At 46.3% G+C, this 21191-nt stretch overlaps 1 protein-coding gene across 2 annotated transcripts in view; it reads left to right on the plus strand.

Moving 5' to 3' along the window:
- GABPB1 (GA binding protein transcription factor subunit beta 1) overlaps window positions 1–21191 on the plus strand; it is a 41384-nt gene that overhangs the window by 1043 nt on the left and 19150 nt on the right. For both annotated transcript variants that reach the window (XM_024193890.1, XM_024193891.1), the window contains exons 2-6: window positions 8348–8455; window positions 9274–9441; window positions 9987–10181; window positions 11159–11270; window positions 11625–11738. In XM_024193890.1, coding sequence (XP_024049658.1) covers window positions 8348–8455; window positions 9274–9441; window positions 9987–10181; window positions 11159–11270; window positions 11625–11738 — 697 coding nt within the window. The remainder of the gene's footprint in view (window positions 1–8347; window positions 8456–9273; window positions 9442–9986; window positions 10182–11158; window positions 11271–11624; window positions 11739–21191) is intronic.

Genomic DNA, 21191 nt, shown 5'->3' on the forward strand with positions numbered 1-21191 from the left:
AGGGGCTTGCTGATAACTGTGTGGTGGGGAGATAAGGGGTGTGTGTGGTGGGGTGCATGTTGGATGTGTGCCATGAGAGTGGGTAGGCTGTGGTGTGTGAGGGGATGGGGGGAGGCTCCCTGAGCAGTGGTGGGATGCAGACTGGATGTGTGCCAGGGGAATTGGGAGGCTGTGGTCTGTGAGGGGATGAAGGGGCTTGCTTAGCACTGTGGGTAGGTGCGTGGGTGGGTAAGGGTCTGTGTGGCAGAGATGCATGTTGGATGTGTATCCAAGGGATGGGTGGGCCTGCATTACCACCTCCCCTGCCCAGTGCCGAGCACGTTGGCTCGGTTAATATTTGTGACCTGTGGCCCCGGTGAGTGTAGTGCGTGTAATAGTTGTCTCTAAAGCCCAGTTGTGTGTATGTTGCTGTGGCCCCATCTACTTGTCCTGTACAATGTTATAGTGAGATGCAGGCTAGTGGGCAGGTGACAGGACTTCTCCAGTAGCTCAGCAGTGGACTTTTTCAAAGGGATTTTGTCTCCAGGGTCGCAGCATCACTCCATTCTTTTGCCCCCACTTTGGCAATCTGTGCGTTTCCTGCCTTGCTTTGGGCTGGCGTGCAGGTTACCGTCATTTGTATCTATTGTAGCTTGTTTGGAAGTATTTCAGGCCCAGAAGTGCTTACATTTTACTGAGGATAAAATTACCCCATTTTGTAGTGTATCATTTTAAAATGCTTGGAATCTTTTGGGATAAAAGGTATAATATACATGTGAAGTTATTCTCATAAGGTGCATTTGTTTGAACAGTTGTATTGCCTGTCACCTCTAGGAATCGAATTGGTTTACATGCTACCAGACCCCTGACAACAACCCCATTTCAAATCTAGGGCTGTTAACGTTAAACCCAGACTAGGATTATAAGAATTTACCTCTGAAATCAGTTTTAAATGATCTCTTATGCCCTCTACTAAAGTGTTTTTTTGCTTGATCTAGTTGGGTGTAATCTGGAGCAAACAGTAGAAATTAGTCTTAAATTTACATGGATAGCTATGTAAAATGAACTTTGAAATAGTTATCTGTTTTCACTTGTATTTAAAATTCAATGTACGTATTAGGGATCTGAATTAGGATAAAAGCTGGTTTGAATAAAATGTGCAATTTAAAATAAAATCCATGTAAACTGAAATCACCTTCTTTCCTTTAGAGTGTTAGGGATATATACAACACAAGTTCAATACCCAATATACTCCAAATCTAACTCTTGCTCCCTATCCAGTTTCCCTTATGCACTGTAATAAGCACAAGTCCAAAAGTAAGGAGTCAGAATCAGTTCTCAATTAGTAGCACCTGGCCACCCATCATTCAAATAAGCCAAGTATGCTCTTCCTGAAAACAGTTTGCCTTCCAGGATTTGGGCCTATCCACAGACTAGTAACTGTGTCGAGGGTCCTCATTATAGATGTCTACGTTAAGAAACTGTGTTTTAAACTGAAGTGGGGACAACACGTGTATCCTCAATTTGTACTGCAGACCTGTTCTCTTCAAAGCTGTAGTACAGTTCAGGGGCATAGTTAAAACATAACTAGATCTTGGCTGTCAATACAAGGCCTGGTCTACACTAGGCTTTTATGTCGAATTTAGCGCCGTTATATCGAATTAACCCTGCACCCGTCCACACCACGAAGCCATTTAGTTCGACATAGAGCCCTCCTTAAATCGATTTCTGTAATCCTCCACAACGAGAGGAGTAGCGCTAAATTCGAAATGGCCATATCGAATTAGGCTAGGTGTGGATGGAAATCGACGGTAATAGCTCCGGGAGCTATCCCACAGTGCACCACTCTGTTGACGCTCTGGACAGCAGTCCGAGCTCGGATGCTCTGACCAGCCACACCCCGGGAAAATTTGAATTCCTTTTCCTGTCTGGGCAGTTTGAAGCGCAGTTTCTGTTTGGACACCGTGGCGAGCTCAGCAGCAGTGGCAGCAGTGGCAACGATGCAGAGCTCTCCAGCAGAGATGGCCGTGCAATCCAATAGAAAGAGGGCCCCAGCATGGACGGATCGGGAAGTCTTGGATCTCATCGCTGTGTGGGGAGATGAGTCCGTGCTTTCCGAGCTGCGCTCCAAAAGACGGAATGCAAAGATCTATGAGAAGATCTCTAAAGCCATGGCAGAGAGAGGCTACAGCCGGGATGCAACGCAGTGCCGCGTGAAAATCAAGGAGCTGAGACAAGGCTACCAGAAGACCAAAGAGGCAAACGGACGCTCCGGATCCCAGCCTCACACATCCCGTTTCTACGAGGCACTGCATTCCATCCTAGGTGCGGCCGCCACCACTACCCCACCCCTGACCGTGGACTCTGAGGATGGGATATTGTCCGCGGCCGGTTCCTCAGCGGACGGGGAAGAGGAGGAAGGAGATGAGGAGGACGAGGCAGTAGACAGCGCTTACAACGCTGATTTGCCCGACAGCCAGGAGCTCTTCATCACCCTGACAGAGATCCCCTACCAACCCTCCCCAGCCGTTACCCCAGACACAGATTCAGGGGAAGGATCAAGCAGTAAGTGTTTTAAATATCCAAACATTTATTTACAACATAACTGGCATATTTAAAATATTAACAGTAGCTAAAGTGCTTTAAAACATGTAAACATTTATTTGCAACAAAACAGGAAGATTGAAAATATTAACAGTGGGTAAAGTGCTTAAAAACATGTAAACAGGAAAGTCAAACAAAAGGGGAATCAGTGCAAAGTGTATCATGATTACTCCGTCTTTGGGCGCCTCAATATATAGTCCGAACCATTTTAAAAAAATCTCACAATGTCCGCTTCATGATTATAGTGCCCAAAACCCTGCAGTCATTTGTCCCTCCAAGGGCACCTAAGCCAAGAACTGGTCAATGTAACCGGGGATCGAGGCGACATCCTCCGGGGAGAACTCCTCATACACCTCCTGCAGGTGTTTTTCAAGCCTCATCAGCAGGTTCCTGGGCAGGGACAGCTTATTAGGCCCCCCGTGGTAGGACACGTTTCCCTGCCACAACGCCAGCAGGTACTCCGGGATCATGGCCTTGCACAGCAGTGCAGCAAATGGCCCCGGTTTCTGCAGGCTGTCCCGGAGCATCTTCTCCTTCTGGCTCTCGGAGACCTTCAGGAGGGTGATGTCAGGCATGACTCCCTGCTGTGAATTAGGTAGGGGAAAGTTAGTATTGGGACTGCTTGCCCGTCCCTTTACAGAACTGCAACCGCCGGTTTACAGCCACGCGGTTTACAGCCGCGAGGGGCTGGGACAGGGCCAGAGTTCATGCTTGCAGGATTGCTGCCAGCAGAGACTCGCATTGCTTTCTATGTGAAAGGAGGCCAGTGCCACTCTTAAAGTTTTAAGCGGCCACAAGTCTACGGCTTACCATGTTTGCCATCTAGACAAAGTCCGGTGTCCTGCCCTGCTCCTCAGCTCGCCACAGCAAGACCGCAGGCACTGTAGGCGAGGGCCGAAAATTCGACCTTGTCCTCAGTGCGCGTGTGATAGGTGCTCTGCATGGTCTTGTTCACAGAGAAAGACTATGTTCTCTGTTCACAGATACATTGCTCTGTCTCAGGAATTCACTCCCTTTTTCCAATTCCCACAGCCACATCTGCCCAGAGGCTAGCGCACATTAGGAGGAGGAAGAAGAGGACACGGGAAGACATGTTTGCTGAACTAATGGAATGCTCCCGAGCACAGGCAGCCCAGCAGACACAGTGGAGGGAGAACTTGTCCCAAATGCACCGGGCAAACATTGAACGGGAGGAGAGGTGGCGACAGGAGGACAGGCAGGCTACTCAAACGCTGCTTGGACTAATGAGGGAGCAAACGGACACGCTCCGCCGCCTTGTGGATGTTCTGCAGGACCGGAGGCAGGAGGAGAGAGCCCCGCTGCAGTCTCTCTGTAACTGCCCTGCCCCGCCACCAAGTCCCATACCCCCCTCACCCAAAGTCCAAACACGGAGGGGTGGAAGGGGCCGGGAAAAATTTCACTCCACCCCTGCGGACTGCTCTACCACTAGAAGGCTCTCATTCCCCAAAATTTGAAAAGTCCTTTCCTACCCGCCTCACACAAGACCCCGTCCAAGTTTCACCCCCCCGTTCCATGTGCGGTTGTTAATAAAGAATACGTTTCTGTTCATTTCTGTTTCCATCCTCTTCTTTTGGAGGGGAGTCTGTCTGGAGGGGGGGGAAGGGCCTTGGTCATTGGACAGGACAGTCACCTTTAGCAGGGGGCAGGTGCAGCAGCAGGGCACATATACAGTGCAGTGACTAGTTATCCTGGTCAGTCTGGGAGGTGGTTTTCATGTTCTGTGTGGTGGGGGCGGTGGTGTTGCTCTGTGACTTGGTGGCGGGGGAGGGCAGTTACAGATCTTATGCAGCGGTCCTTACCCTGGATCACAGAGCCGCGCAGCAGGGGATCTGTAACCCTCCTCCCCCTGCAAGACAGTCACATAGCCGACACATACACGCAGTCCCGGCCAGGAGGGCTGGCAGGCTCCGTTGAAACAACCAGTCCACCATCGCGGAGCCTGTCATTCCTGGAGTTTAGAAGCATCATTTGCATCACAACCCTAAACCCGCTCCCCGCCACAGTCTGCGTCCCAGGTTTAAAACATTCCCGTGAAAACAGTAATAAAGACAACGGTGTCCATGAACAAAACAGAACAGATTTTATTTTTTGGGAAGGGGGTGAAGGGGGTATGTAATTGGAGAGGATAGTCGACGGCAACTGGGTAAAGAAACGGGGGCAAGTTCAGCTTCTGTGTCCACAAACTTAAAAGTCAATGGGTACCCTGCTCAGCCTTGAAACTGGCTTTCAAAGCCTCCCGGATGCACAGCGCGTCCCGCTGGGCTCTTCTAATCGCCCGGCTGTCTGGCTGGGCGTAATCAGCAGCCAGGCTATTTGCCTCAACCTCCCACCCCGCCATAAAGGTCTCCCCCTTGCTCTCACACAGATTGTGGAGCACACAGCAAGCTGCAATAACGATGGGGATATTGGTTTCGCTGAGATCACAGCGAGTGAGTAAGCTTCTCCATCTCCCTTTGAGACGGCCAAAAGCACACTCCACCACCATTCTGCACTTGCTCAGCCGGTAGTTGAACAGTTCTTTTTCTGTGTCCAGGGCGCCAGTATAGGGCTTCATGAGCCAGGGCATTAGCGGGTAGGCTGGGTCCCCGAGGATCACTGTAGGCATCTCCACATCCCCAACAGTTATCTTGTGGTCCGGGAAGTAAATACCTTCCTGCAGCCGTCTAAACAGACCAGAGTTCCTGAACACGCGAGCGTCATGAACCTTGCCCGGCCATCCGACGTAGATGTTTGTAAACCGTCCCCGATGGTCCACCAGTGCTTGCAGCACCATTGAAAAGTACCCCTTTCTATTGATGTACTGGCTGGCCTGGTGGCCCGGTCCCAGGATAGGGATGTGAGTCCCATCTATAGCCCCACCGCAGTTTGGGAATCCCATCGCAGCGAAGCCATCTATGATGGCCTGCGCGTTTCCCAGGGTCACTACCTTTGACAGCAGTACCTTGACGATTGCCTTGGCTACTTGCATGACAACAACCCCCACGGTAGATTTGCCCACGCCAAAGTGGTTCGCGACTGACCGGTAGCTGTCCGGCGTTGCAAGCTTCCAGAGGGCTATGGCCACTCGCTTCTGGACAGTCAGGGCTGCTCGCATGCGGGTGTCCTTGCGCTTCAGGGCAGGGGACAGCAACTCACAAAGTTCCAGGAAAGTCCCCTTCCGCATGCGAAAGTTTCGCAGCCACTGGGATTCATCCCAGACCTGAAGCACTATGCGGTCCCACCAGTCCGTGCTTGTTTCCCGGGCCCAGAATCGCCGTTCAACAAAATCCACATGCCCCATTGCAAACGTGATGTCCTCGGCGCTGGGTGTCGTGGTTTCTGACAGCTCTGTGCTACTCTCCGACTTCAGGCCCTCACTCCGCTGCCGTAGCCTCCTCGCCTGATTTCTCTGCATCTGCCTCTGGGAAAGGTGTATGATAAGGTGCGAGGCGTTGAGAACGGCCACAACTGCAGCGATGGTCGCAGCGGGATCCATGATCGCAGTGCTGTGGCGTCCGCGCTGTCACTGATCAAAAAGTGCGCGAACTGATTTCCCGCCGGCGCTTTCAGGGAGGGAGGCAGGGCGGTAGTGACTGACGGATGACGACAGTTACCCAAAAGCACCCTCGCCACAATTTTTTACCCAGAAGCCATTGGGGGCTCGACCCAGAATTCCACTGGGCAGCGGGGACTGCGGGAACTGTGGGATAGCTGCCCACAGTGCACTGCTTCCAATGTCGACGCTTTCCCTGGTAGTGTGGACTGACAAAGTCGAATTACTGTCCTTAGTGTAGACACACACGTTCGACTTTCTAATATCGATTGCACATATTCGATTTAACTAAAATCGAACTACTCTCGTAGTGTAGACATACCCCAAGATAGCATTTATTAGGGGAATAACAGTTGTAACATAGGTAAGAGCCAAGTGTATGCTTTCTGGCTCAAGGAAAAAATTATTTTCTATCCTTCTGAATTGTACGATGGAGTCTTATTGATACATGGGCATATTTAAAATTAAAAGAGTGAGAGAACAAAATTACTGACAAAATTAAATACTTTGACCCGCCACATGACAGCAAGTGTTTACTATTCATATCACCTGTTCTCTGAGAGAGCAAACTTTTTCTGAAGCATATATCATGTTGAATTTTTGGTTAACTATCTAGAAACAGTGGTTAGCTACCAGTAGGAGCAGAATTGCTGCACTGTTAGAATAAAAGGCTGGCATGATAAAACATTATGCATTAAAACAGTTTACTTCTGACAAACTGTATATTAAAATAAAATTTTAATTTTGTACTCTAGCTCAGATCTTTAATACCAACCTGCATACTTATGTTGATCCAAGGATGATGTCTGGGAATTATAGAATAATCAGTGAGTTATGACGATTTACAAGGAAATGACTCAATTTGATGGATTTATTTCCTTAGAAATTATTGGATGCAGCCTGTTAGATGATATATACATGTGAAAATAAAATTAATGCACCAGAAGTGGTCTTAAGAAGCATTACCGTATGGAAACAAGTAGTTTAGCTTCTATGCAGGTACTAGTAAAACCATTTTTAGTTCCATCTTTATATGGAAAATATATTAATACAGATAATAGAAAAATGTTTAAATACCCCTCTGAAGAAATGTTCCAGTAATTAAGTCTGTTGCCAAACAAACAAACAAACCCTTTCCAGCTTGAAAGAGAATGTCCAGATAAGTTAGCGTGTGTATTTGAAAGTGGTGAAGCAACTAGATATATTGAATACGAATTTCATACATTTTAGAAAGTATGGGGTTTTGTGTGTGTTTATATGAGCATTTGCCAGATTAGATGGGAACTCTTTCATCCTTAGCTATTTTTCTGAAATGATGAATTCTGGATTTTTGGTTTTTATTTTGTATTTCAGTTCAGTCATTTTGAGTCACTTATAGTGAGCATGTCCACTGTTTCCAGTGCCTGGCTATGAATTTCCCTTGCAAGTTGTACTTTTTTTGTTTTTTTTAATTTTGACAATTGATCTGGCTTTGATGTATTTACAAGGTGAAGCCCCAACTGCCCCCAAATTCCTTGTCTTCCCTTTCTTGGTAGAGCAAATCAACTTTTTTGACATATTAGTGTCACCATACAGTAATATTCCACTAGAGGGAATTCCGTAGAAAAGTTATCAAAAGCATTGTGCTTCCTGTCTATCATAGTGTATTTTTAGCATGGCAGATCCTTAATTAATCAAAGTAAATAGCTTTTCTAAATGTATGCAGTGCCAGTGGGAAATACGAACAGGGGACATAAGTAGCCAGAAATCTTTGGTCCCGTTTGATCCCCTTGGTACCAACGTTGCCCTAGGTTGCAATCAATACCAAGTAAGAGAGTATACATCATTGTTTATTTAGAGACCATATAGCCAGTTCAGTCTAATTTGAGGCTGGAGTAACTTTTAAAAAAGAAAAACCTTCCACAGCTGTGGATAATAATGCAAGAAGGAATATTAAGTATTAAACTCTTCATCCAACTTCAACTCTATTTGAATGTCCAAAAAAAGTTGCATGAACAGGTTGGCTGTGTATTAATCAGGTGAGGAAACTTGTTATAATGCCTAAAGCATAATCTAATATTTAAAAGTCTTGCCCCCCCCCCCCCCCAAAAAAAAATTATGGAGAAGAAAAATGGTATTTTTTAAAAACTCTGGTAGCATTTGTACACTTAAGAAGTGGTGTCAATTTAATGTTAAACTTTTCATCATTTTCCCCCTACATTATTTCACCAGATGTCCTTGGTAGATTTGGGAAAGAAGCTTTTAGAAGCTGCTCGAGCAGGTCAAGATGATGAAGTTCGCATTTTGATGGCAAATGGAGCACCTTTTACCACAGACTGGGTAATAAAAAATTTTCATTTGTTTGAAATGTTTTTACATTATTTTTGTTTCTCTGTGATATCTTCCCTGGAAAAGTGTAACTAAATTATCAGAAATCTATACAATCATATAAACCTACATTGAGGTTTATATATATTTCCGTATTGAATCTGAGGTTGGAGACTGGACTATGGCATTGCAAATTGAAACTGGATAGTTAATTGTATTGTCTGACCTAGGAATTAGGTACCCAGGACTATTTTGAGCACTGGGCAAGTAATTGGGTAAGTAATTGATGATAGTGAACTCTGAATGAGTTAATCTTTTAATGGCAGTCCAACTGAACTTTGGAAAATATAATAAAATGTGTACATCATTCAGAACGAAAGCTCATCCTGATTACGTGACCATGTGTTAGTTTAGGAAGAGGGCCCAATTAATACCTTTATTCTAATTGCTGATGATCAGCAGAAGTAGGGTCAATGACAAACACCTAAGCTGGAAGTTGGTAGAGTTGGAACATGTATGTGACCTTGAAGAGGCAAGCCATAGACAGTGGTCTCTTCTCTGGATGATGGGAACTTGTTAGCAGAAAATCTCAACTTGGAAATCTTTCTTTTTATATTTCGTTCTTTCAATCTGCTGCTCCTTCTTTCCATGAAATTTAAAAGGGAAAAAGATAGGATTATTAAGAGAAATAGTTAGAATTGGTTGACAGATGCCTGGGTTCTGTACCCCCAGGATAGAAGAGACAAAACGAGAGGGTTGGAAGTGAGTACTTCATGCTGTTTGTTTTGTTTGTTTGTTTGTTAATAGTCCACTTTTGTACCACATTACAGTTGGGAACATCACCACTTCATCTAGCAGCACAGTATGGGCACTATTCAACAACAGAAGTGTTACTTCGAGCTGGTGTAAGTCGGGATGCTAGAACAAAAGTGGACAGAACTCCATTACATATGGCAGCATCTGAAGGCCATGCAAACATAGTAGAAGTCTTACTTAAGGTAGAAACTTCTTTTTATGTTATCTGCCATTTGAAACTGAAACTGAATCTAGAAGACTAGTTAATCATAAATCTGCATAGGTGTAACTTTCTTTAATCCCTCAATTGGCTGAAAATGACTTTTTAAATAATTTTAAGGGCTTTTAAAAAATTTAACATCTGTACTAAAGGTACAGGTGATACATTCTTTTTCCCATTCAGTTTTGTATTTTATTTTTAAATATTTGTTACTATCACTGTGCTTTCAGGCAAATTGTTTTTGGCATCCAAAAATAAGACTTCTTCATAATGCAGTACTATATAAATAAAAATCTTCTAAAACCTACACCTGTGGTCCTAGGAATTATTTAATCCTTTGTGTTAATGTGTGTGGTAATTACTATAAAGTACTTTTAATGAAATAGTAATTATAAGACAGCAGGAAGTTCCTTGCAGCAAGCAAGTGAAAGAGAGTACTTTCATCATCTTGGACATCATTACATTTGCAGCATTTTGCAGTTCAAACAGCCTGTGCTTATTTGATTTCTGTAATGTTTTTGTTTGCAGCATGGTGCTGATGTTAATGCAAAGGACATGCTAAAGATGACTGCTCTTCACTGGGCTACAGAACACAATCACCAGGAGGTGGTGGAGCTCTTAATAAAATATGGAGCAGATGTCCACACGCAAAGTAAATTTTGCAAAACTGCATTAGATATTGCAATAGACAATGGGAATGAAGATGTAGCAGAAATATTACAGGTAACGTTTTGATTTATGATGCAGATGAAACTTACAGAAAGATGCTGATCAGCTAAATTGTTAATTTAGTAGTTGTTGTTGGAGGTTGCATGGTGATGAACATAGATTTTCTCCTCTTCGGTCCATAGCATAGAAGTGAGATGATACGAATACATATTATTTGTGTAAAAATTGGCTGAAGAATGCTTTTAGCCCCTGCCAATTGAAGAAGTGAGGGCCTTTAGTCTTCTTAACTTGCTCATTCCGACTTACAGAATAGCTGGGATAGTTTGCAGATGGGGTATGGCAACTAAACTTTAAGCTACTGGCATCTCTGGCAATATGTCCTAGCTTCAGTGGTAGATTAGCTTCACATGGGGGGCTAAATTAGTTGGTGGGGATGGGAGAGGGAGGAGATGCCCTCTTTTTGTTGACTAGGCACCAGTCCAACTTTCTATACTAGTGAGGATGGGATCCATTGGAATGCCCAGATTCACACAGCCAGGCTTTTTGGCTTACCAGTACAGTTGCTTGCATGGTAGCTTCAGACCTTTTCAGACGCTGAGATTATGTAGTTTTATATAAGCTTCATGGTTAAGTGGGCCGCTTTGGCCTAGAATAAGTGAGGGTATTGAGTATTCAGTATTGAAATGCTAGGGAAACAGGTGTTGGTGGCAGTCTACTGTTTTACTTCACTCAGATTATGTTGCCTTTATGAAGCAAATAAGATAAAGTCTAAAGTTGCAGCCTCTTGGTCACAATTTACATAATTTGGTGTGAGTCCTCATCGGTCCTTGCTCTTTCCAATCTACCTGAAATAGGTCCTAGATTATTACTTGGGTGCGGGTTGACTGTAGATTTACATTTTGTTCCAGTCTTTTATACCTTCTCCTGTGGAGGACGCTGTCACTTAAAAAAACATTTTTATAGAAGTGTACTATGTTTGTTTTTAATGTTTATTTGCAGACTGAATAGTACTGTTGTCTTTTGACTCCTAGATTGCAATGCAGAACCAAATCAATACAAATCCAGAGAGTCCTGACACTGTGACAATACATGCAGCCACACCACAGTTTATCATTGGACCTGGAGGGGTGGTGAACCTAACAGGTCTGGTATCTTCTGCAAATATTTCAAATGCAACAGCTATTTACATGCATTTAGGATAGCTATTGTCATTTTATGCAAAGGCTATTAAGAACAGTGATAAGATTGCAGCAGGTGCCTTATTCATCTTTGTTGTATTTTGTATATTATAAATATCCAAGTACTTAGAATAATAATGTAAATTGAGGTAACGCATCAGAAACTGCATTAGCCTAAAAAACTTGTCTTCAGAATAGCACTTTTGGTTTATAATAAGACCAATATATGTCTTCACTGTAAAAAAAAAAAAAAAAAAATAGGGACTTGTGTGACATTCTAATAAAGTTTGTGAACTGACTTTATTTTTTCCCCTTCTAGACGAGACGGGAGTATCTGCTGTACAATTTGGAAATTCATCAACATCAGTATTAGCTACATTAGCAGCTTTAGCAGAAGCGTCTGCTCCTCTGTCCAACTCTTCGGAAACACCAGGTTAGAAAGCAAAGTAATTTATTTGCATTGAGTAAACGAACACAAAGAATGTGGAGATAAAGCTTTCGGCAGTACAATTTGTCTGACAATGGATTGAAATTCATTTTAAAAATACTGAAAAGAAATTAATACCCATTTTGCTCAAATCAGCAATGTATGAGGATCATATCGTGTAAAATACTTACCACATATAAGACGTAACTATTTCAGAGTAAGACTTTTTTTTTTTTTATTTACAGTTGGTATTTCTGAATCTCCTGGAGGCAGCACTCATTTTCGTGAAACGTAACATCATTCAGGAGCCCATAGTCAGATCAAAACTGGTTTCTGACCTGCAGTATTACTAGTTGGGAGAAAAACTTTTAATATCCGAACACTAGACATTTTGTTTAAAGTATCAGAGGGGTAGCCGTGTTAGTCTGTATCCACAAAAACAACGAGGAGTCCGGTGGCACCTTAAAGACTAACAGATTTATTTGGGCATAAGCTTTCATGGGTAAAAAACCCACTTCTTCAGATTCCTGGTGCCACCAGACTCCGTGTTGTATTTTGTTTAAGTTCATATTTTTTTAAACTAGGAAAAGATGGCCATAAAATACAACATTCAAACAAAACACACTTATCATGTGAAGACCACTAAATAATCTTAAATATATTGGATTAAATTGTTAACTAACTTAAGTGCAGCCCATAAAATGACATGTGGGTCCTCTCCCAAAACACTGAAGCATCCTGCCTGCAAATGTAACACATGTATGTAGAGCTAAATCCTGCCTGGATAGCACTACTAGTGTGACCAAGGATGCTGGAAAATGTATTCATTGTTCTAGGAATCCTGCCAGTGGGGATAGGACTGGGGAACACTCTTCTGGGCACACATTGCTGCTGCACTGAAAAGGAGCAACATGCATCTTCAGCTAGTATCTGCAGCCATCTGTAGCATATTTCACTCTGCAAGGCTGAGGGAGGACAGAGAATCAGTTGACTGCCAAGATAGTATAAAGTGTCATTAGCCCCAATTACTCTGAACATACAACAGCCTACATCTTTTATTCCCTTTAAAAAAAAAAAAATTAAAGAGGGGCGTAGCCAGCTCCTTCTCTGTTTCGGGAACTCTTAACGAGGCTTGGGATGGCCTGATATTGTCCAGAGGTGGTTTTTACCAGGTAAAATCATGGTTTTTAGCACTCTGGGATAAACTACTTCATCCCAGTTTAAGGCATTTTCTATTTTTAAAAACTGTTTCGTTAATGCACGCCACATTACACTTAGTTTTAGTTACATATTCAAATTGTGGCTACATAAGGCAGTAGATTCATAGATTAATTTAGGGTTGTACAAATAAAAAGTAAAACTGCAGTGGATGTAATACTTGTAATTATAATACGAACATTGGAATGTCTGTATACATTTTGGTTTGGTATTTTCTTGAGTAAGTTATGTGTGTCATGACTCATATTTCAGTTTTCAATATTATAGTAGAAAACATTTGATTATATGAAAATGACAATAATGCAGAGTTGTAGGCTTGAAGCATTAAGCGATCAGAAGCATGCAGAGTTGCAGACTACCAATCCAAGTTAATTTGGCTGTGCAGCATTCTGTAGCAGAAGACCAACTCTGATGTAGTGAGTAGACTGAGCCTATTCCTCAGTCTTGAATGGATGTATCTGAAGTTTGAAAAGTTTGGTTCTATGTTTGCAGAACTTGTTGGACACTGATGCAGTTATTTTTCCCAGTGCCCTGGTTTAAATCAAGTTTAAACTGGTATTTTCCAGCACCTTGTCCTCAACTAGATTTTCCCAGGAAATTGCCAACCCTACTGCCATGAACATGCTTTCCCAGTCTGCTGCCTTCCCCCCATTCCTACTTCTGTCCATTTATGATGCAGAAAGTTAGGAAAGAGAGGGCAGTCATGAATCTGGTGCAACCGAAGTGACTTCAAAGACTATGATTATTAGACCTTGTGAAGATAGCAGCAGATATTTATATATCATATAGAAAAAAATTATTCTTCTTCGAGTGATTGCTCCTGTGTATTCCACAGTAGGTGTGCATGCTCGTCACGTGCACCGGTGCCGGAAGTTTTTCCCTTAACAGTACCCATAGTGGGGGAGCACCGCTGTGACCCCTGGAGTGGCGCCTCTATATCACGCTATAAGGGGAGCTGTGCACTCCCCCCACCCTCAGTTCCTTCTTGCCACCAGTGAAGGTAGTCGGAACTTTGTGCTCCAGCTCTGCTGTAGCGCTTCTAGCCTTAGTAGTACAACTCTTCTTAGTAGTCTGATTCTCTAGTTAGTTGCCTGGCTCGGGGCATGCCCTGTGCCCCAGGCTTCAAGTCGTGCGACTCCTGTCGCAGTTCTGTGCCCAGAAGCGACCCACACTCTCAGTGCCTTTGCTGTCTGGGCGAGACGCACGTAAGTGACCGTTGTAAAATTTGCAGATTGTTCAAACCAAGAATGAAACGTGAAAGGGATATCCGTCTCCGGGCCCTACTAATGGAGTTGGCATTGGCCCGGCACTGGCACACCGACTCGGCGCCGGGCGCATCGTCGGTGCGGAGCGACGCCCCATCAACCAGTTGGCACCGCTCCCCCGCTAAGAAGCAAGGGAAGACTCAGCGGCGCTGAGAGGACAGGGGTGAGGCTGCACCCAAGTTGGGCAGCCCATGATCCCCCTCGGGACCCAGACCTCCGACTCGCGCTGAGCGGAGTAGTCCGGTCCCGTCCGCGCGTGCCTCTCCTGCGGTGAGAATACCGTCGACGCTGGAGGCAGCACAGGAAGTGCGTTACATCCTCGCCCTTCCGGTGCCGGGCGCGCCGCCCGAGACGGGCCCTCGCTCCCGAGGGAAGCCGCCGCTGGGAGCTCATCAACCCTCCCCGGTCCGGATAGCCCCCACTCCGAGGATGAGGTGCCTACTCGTTTTGCGAAGGTGCCTACTCGTTTTGCGAGGCCATCTCATAGCCCGCGTCAGACTTCCACTCCGTTGGCCGATTCGCCTGGGAGGGAGTCCCGAGGGTCCTCCACTACCCGGAGGGGTTGCAGGCACCGAGACAAGAGGCGTCGACGCTCCTCTTCCTACCGGAGTTATAGGAGCAGGTCTCGACGCCGTCGGCACCGATGCTCAGATTAGAGTGTTCGCTCCAACAGGCGTCGTTCGTGAACCACCCCTCAGCCATCACCGAGGCGTCGTAGCCATGGTCACCGGGGGGAATCTGGAAGCAGTACTTCTGACAGGTACAGGTCTTCTTCATCGAGATCTAAATCTCGAGGCTGGCAGTGACACGGCCGTGGACACTCCCGTCGCTCGTATGGCACCGTGCGCTCTTCAGCGACTTCGGCACCCAGCCACCCATCCCCGGGCCGCACCGTCCCGCACGATCAAGCGGCTCCGCTAGGTCCCCAAGTGGGGACTGGCAAGGGGCACCCTGGCAAGGGCAGTGGTGTCAGTGGGCACCTTGGCCCCAACTACCGGCACCGGCGAGACCCCATTCGGTGGCCGGGAAAAGTCAACCGGCACCGAGACAGCGGCACCGCACCTGGGCTCGGACTTGGGGGTTGAACCAACGGTACCGCCCGATGCCCTGGGGGCAACGGCACCGGAGGAATCCATTGTGGTGCCACCACCTGCCTTGCAGGAAGATTTTAAGGCTCACCAGGAACTCCTTAGGCGGGTCGCCTCGAATCTCCAGCTCCAGGCTGAGGAGATGGAGGAGCCATCAGACACTTTGTTCAACGTGTTGTCCGCCTCGGCACCGGGCCGTGTGGCCCTACCTCTCCACCAGGGGGTGGCTAATATCTCGACTTTGCTTTGGCAAACCCTGGCGTCCTTGGCGCCTATTTCTAAAAAGGCGGAGAGAAAGTAACTTTGTGCCATCAAAGGGGCACGAATATTTGTACTCTCACCCCGCACCCAACTCTGGTGGTGGAGTCTGTAAACCACCGAGAGAGGCATGGCCAACCCCCGTCCACCCCCAAGGATAAAGACGCCAGGAGACTGGATACCTTCGGCAGGAAGGTTTAGTCATCGGCGAGCTTCCAACTCAGGATGGCAAATCACCAAGCCCTCCTGAGCCAGTATGATTTTAACTTGTGGGGGTCTCTGCCAAAGTTCGAACCTCTCCTTTAGGAAAAGGACAAGAAGGAGTTCAGGGCTTTAGTCGACGAAGGCGCGGCGCGACAGTTACAGCAGCCCGTTCGATGGCCTCGGCTGTTGCCATGCGCAGGGCATCGTGGCTCTCGCTGTCAGGGCTGTCCACGGAGTCCCAGTCCCTCATGCAGGACTTGCCTTTCGACAGGAAAGGCCCTGTTTGCAGATCAGACAGACACCCGTCTGCACAGGATGAAGGACTCCCGCACCACCCTGCAAACTCTGGGCCTATATGTTCCACCAGCTAAGGACAAACCCAGGCCACAGACCTTGGTTCCTCTGGCTAGAGGCAGATATGAGCCCCCGCCTAAGAGGCTGAGGGAGCAGAGACGCAGGTCCCAGCGTCAGTCCCGCTCGGCCCCGCGACCTGGGCCCGCCAAGGGCAAGAGGCAGGGGAAGAGGCGCTTTTGACTCTTTGAGGGGGGCCATACGGCCTGATGCCAGGGAAACCCCCCAGTTAATAAAGTTTGTGTTCTGCAACCATTTATCTGCCTTCCGAGTGCAATGGTCCCGTATAACGTTGGACCAGTGGGTCCTCAGCACCATTTCCAAGGGCTACATGTTGCAGTTCGCTTCGCCCCCCCCTCCATCCCCGGATGCCCCCGGGGACCCGGAGCATGTCGTCCTCCTAGACCAGGTGCGGTGGAGAAGGTATCTCGGGAATTTCAGGGCAGAGGTTTTTACTCCCGGTATTTCCTGATCCCGAAGGTAAAAGGTGGGCTCAGGCCCACCCTGCGGAACCTCAACCAGTTTATGGTCCATTACAAGTTCCGTATGGTTTCCCTGGCCTCTATTATTCCATCCCTAGACCCAGGGAATTGGTTCGCAGGCCTGGACCTCCAGGATGCGTATTTCCACATACATATTTTCAAGGGTCACAGGCGCTTCCTCCGCTTCCTGGTGGGGCAGGATCACTACCAGTTTACGGTCCTTCCATTTGGCCTCTCCACAGCCCCCAGGGTTTTTACCAATGCATGGCGGTAGTGGCAGCCCACCTCCAGACGAATGGGCTGCAAATTTTCCCCTACCTGGACGACTGGCTGCTCAAGGGCAAGTCTCAGTCCCAGGTGCAGGCCCAGCTGAAATTCCTGCTGGCCACTTGCGAGAGTCTAGGCCTAGTGGTGAACAAGGACAAATCCACGTTAGTGCCGGTTCAGCGCATACACTCCATAGGAGCACTGTTAGACTCGGTGGTGGCCACGGCCTCTCTCCCCCGAGACAGGTTCGAGACACTCAAAAGTCTCATAGCTTCAGTCACAGCCTTCCCCGTAACGACAGCAAGGGTGTGCCTTCAAATCTTAGGCCACATGGCAGCATGCACCTCCGTGGTGCGACATGCCAGGCTCAGAATGAGGCCCTTCCAACTCGGCTGGCCTCCCAATATTCCCAGGCCAGGGTCGGCCTGGACAAGGTTGTCACGTTACCTCCCAACGTAGTGGCCGACCTGCAATGGTGGTCCCTCCCGACCATCATGTTACAAGGGATCCCCTTCCGAGAGACCGCTTCCTCGCTAGATCTGGTGTCGGATGCCTCGGACCTGGGGTGGGAAGCCCATGCGGGGAGCTTCCAAACCCAGGGCAGATGGTCGACCTCGGAATTGTCCCTGCACATACACGTCAGGGAGCTCAGGGCGGTGCGCCTGGCATGCATAGCCTTCAGCCCACACCTACGGGGGAAGATGGTCAGAGTCCTCAAGGACAATACAGCCGTGATGTATTACATCAACAGGCAAGGAGGCACGCGCTCCTCGGCATTGAGCCAGGAAGCCCTCGACCTATGGGAATTTTGTATAGCCCACGATATCTCTCTGAGGGCCTACCCAGCACGCGCAATACGTGAGCCTATCACCTCAGCAGGGTTTTCTCCCACCAATATGAGTGGTCACTCTACTGGGAGGTCGCCCGGCAACTCTTCTGAGAGTGGGGAGCTCCCCGGGTAGATCTCTTCGCTACCGCCCAGAATCGCCTCTGCCCCAGTTCTGCTCCAGGGCCGGGGCGGAAAGGGGGGCGATCTCGGATGCATTCCTCCTCCGGTGGTCAGGCCAAATGTTCTATGCCTTTCCACCATTCCCACTGATAGGCAGGGGTCCTGCAGAAAGTAAAGACGAACAGGTCGAGAGTTATTCTCATAGTCACAGATTGGCCCCGACAGCATTGGTACGGGACCCTTCTGCAGCCCCCCCACGGAGGCTGCCGCTCCGCCTCGATCTCCTCTCCCAGGAGAGGGGATGCCTTCTTCACCCCAACCTGGCCGCACTTCACTTGACAGCGTGGTTGCTCCATGGTTGAACGAGGAGGAGGGAAGGTGTTTGGAGGAGGTCAGAAGGATTCTGCTAGAGAGCAGAAAGCCGTCTACACGGCGGACCTACTTAGCCAAATGGTTTAGGTTCTCTAGGTGGGCGGGGGAGCGGGGCGCCTCCCCGTCATCCGCACCCCTCCAGCTTATTCTAGATTACCTCCTGTCCCTTAGGACCCAAGGCCTAGCTCCGGCCTCGGTCAGGGTACATTTAGCGGCCATTTCAGCCTTTCATCCTCTGGTGCAAGGTCACTCTGTTTTTTCCCATGAGATGACCTCCCATTTTTTAAGAGGACTAGACCGTACATTCCCGTACGCCAGGGCCCCGGTCCCGCAAAGGGATCTAAACCTAGTGCTATCTCGCCTCACGGGCCCTCCCTTTGAGCCCTTGGCCCCGTGTTCCTGGGCCCACCTATGCTGGAAGGTGGCATTCCTGGTGGCTATCACCTCAGCCCGTCGGGTCTCGGAGCTTAGCGCCTTGACCTCGGAACCCCCGTATACGGTCTTCCATAAGGATAAGGTCCAGCTTCGCTCACACCCTGCGTTTCTCCCCAACGTGGTCTCCGCTTTCCAAATGGATCAGGACATTTTCCTACCGGTACTCTGTCCTAAGCCCCATTCCTCCAACGAGGAATGCTGCCTACACACGTTAGACGTACGTAGGGCACTGGCCTTTTACCTCGACAGGACCAGGCCGTTCAGGAAATCCTCGCAACTGTTTGTTGCGTCGGCCGAGCATAATGGATCCATCAGGCAATCCAACCCCATCCAACAAAAGTTGGTAGTCTGACACTTTGAAAGAAGTAACTAGGGAGAGAGATTTGAGCTGGGTAATCTCTCTTTTTCAAATAAATCCGACTACATGCTTAGAATACTTCAGAGTTTAAATGCTGGAGAAGATCTACAAGATTAGCAGTGTATTTAGGATTTAGTGGTAGATGTTCTTTGATAACTGGCTGAGAGCTCTCATAGGCCCACCTTCACTATGATGCAGTAGAACCCAAGCCAAATGTCAGAAATCCATTAAAGGTGCAAAGCCCTGGAAAAAAATAAGCTTTATAAATAAACCAACCTGAAGTCTCTAATGGTTTTAAAATGTATAGCAGGAAAAAGAAGTCATTAATTACCTGTGTATCAACACCAGGATATTCAAGCAAAAGGCTACACTTTTTGTGTCCTTAGTAAAATTAGCAAGAGAGTCATAATTATATGTAAAATAATTTAGCAAACCTTTAGAGTTGGGCATTCATTTTTGGCTCTTATCTTCGCTGTAGCTTCGAAAATATACAACTGTGAATAGATAAGGAGGAAGAGTTAAGTTTGGTGCATATCTTGTGTGTGGATTTCAAACCTTTCACTGCTTTCCCTCTTTTCCAGGTTGGCCTTCCCCCAGTCCCTTTCTGCTAGCCATGTATAGTTTAGCATTTAAAAATAATCTATTTTACAAAGCAGCAGAGAGAAAAATACTTCTCACTGGACCTGTCTAGTGTTGTTTATTTTAATTGCTATTCCAGTGAATACCCCATGTGAAGAGGGGTCTTGCTTCCAAGTGTGTGGTGGAGCATGGAGTGCTCTGCCTGGAGGGAAAAACATCAGAGAAGCACATGGTTCTAAATGAATACTTGGAGTGCAACTATAGGTCTGTTCATGGCTGAGGTTGAACCCAAGTGTGTGCACAGGATTGCTAACCTGCACTTCAAAAAGAAATCCTACCTTTTGATTACTTCTGCATCTCTGAGGATAATGAAACTGCTGTTTCCCTTGACACTAATGTACCTGCTAGTGTCTAAGGTAGTATGGTGATTGGTCCATTATAAATATGTACATACATGGAGAGCAAGGGAAGGACTGGGTTTTTTCCTCTTTAAATAGAATAACAACTTGGAAAATAATTTCCCATCCCCTAATAAGGGGTATCCCTGCTGCAGGCTCCCCAGTGATGTTTACATCCAAAAGCACAAGATTTAACTTTAGTCCCAGCTCCTTGAAAGGTCAGAGCAGTTTGCTGGAGTAACAGACATTTTCACTTTGCAGCCCCAACAGAGACTGTGTGGCAGTAGAGTCATCATTTTTGGCTATTATTGAGCAGTAAGTTTATGGTAGAATGTGTTTTTATTTTTAAAGTTATACATTTCTTTAAAATAAACTTGGTTTATTTTAAATTATTTCCTTGCATATCCTCATTGTTTAATATTGTTAATACTACTTTGCTTTCTTGCATAAAACACTTCCTGAAGAGTGTTTTTATTAGTAATTCCTTAGAATAGGGATCTCTATGGACAGCACTTCAGAAGGCAATGATTGCAATCATTATTTGAATGGCACAGTCATTTTAAATTGTGCTGTCATTAATTGCAAAGATGAAAGCTTCTTAGTTGTATCTATCTGATCTCTGACATTTCTGAGATGGCATAGGCTATAGTTTTAAATTTTACTCTGATAGAAAGCCTTCTAGTGTCTACTGTTTAAATCAAAGCCTCTGATTTTAACATAACATAGGCTGAACATAAACATAGGTTTAATGTGCTTGAAAATGTTCATGATTGTCTAGTGCTTACATTGCTCTTTGTGCCTTAGTGGGTTTTTTTGATTTTTTGGATAGGGTTTTTCCTCCTGACATTTTCAAAAATAAGGGACACTGTGACAGGGCCTATAATTTAAAGGGCAAATAAAAACAACCTGAGATGGATAACACATAGTTTATCAATGCTCTGAATAATATCTTTGCTGGTTTTTAGCTTGATTCATAAATGTAATATAGAAGAATTTGAGTGGGTCAGTGCGTATATACATTCTGGAATCATGGGTTTGAAATGCAAAGGTTTGTTTTTATTATTTTTGATCTTGTAAAAGTGCTATACAACATTTAATTTACTTTTTAAAGTTCACTTGCTTCTTATTACTTTCCCAAAGTAAATATTTTATTTGACTTCCAAGTTTTTATTTCTGTAGAAAACAGACCAGATTACCCAATACTGTTCACTTAGCCCTGTTTGATATACCTTCTA

Source organism: Terrapene carolina, unplaced genomic scaffold (assembly GCF_002925995.2).
Source record: "Terrapene carolina triunguis isolate 2854851 unplaced genomic scaffold, T_m_triunguis-2.0 Scaffold67, whole genome shotgun sequence".
NCBI lineage: Eukaryota > Metazoa > Chordata > Testudines > Emydidae > Terrapene > Terrapene triunguis.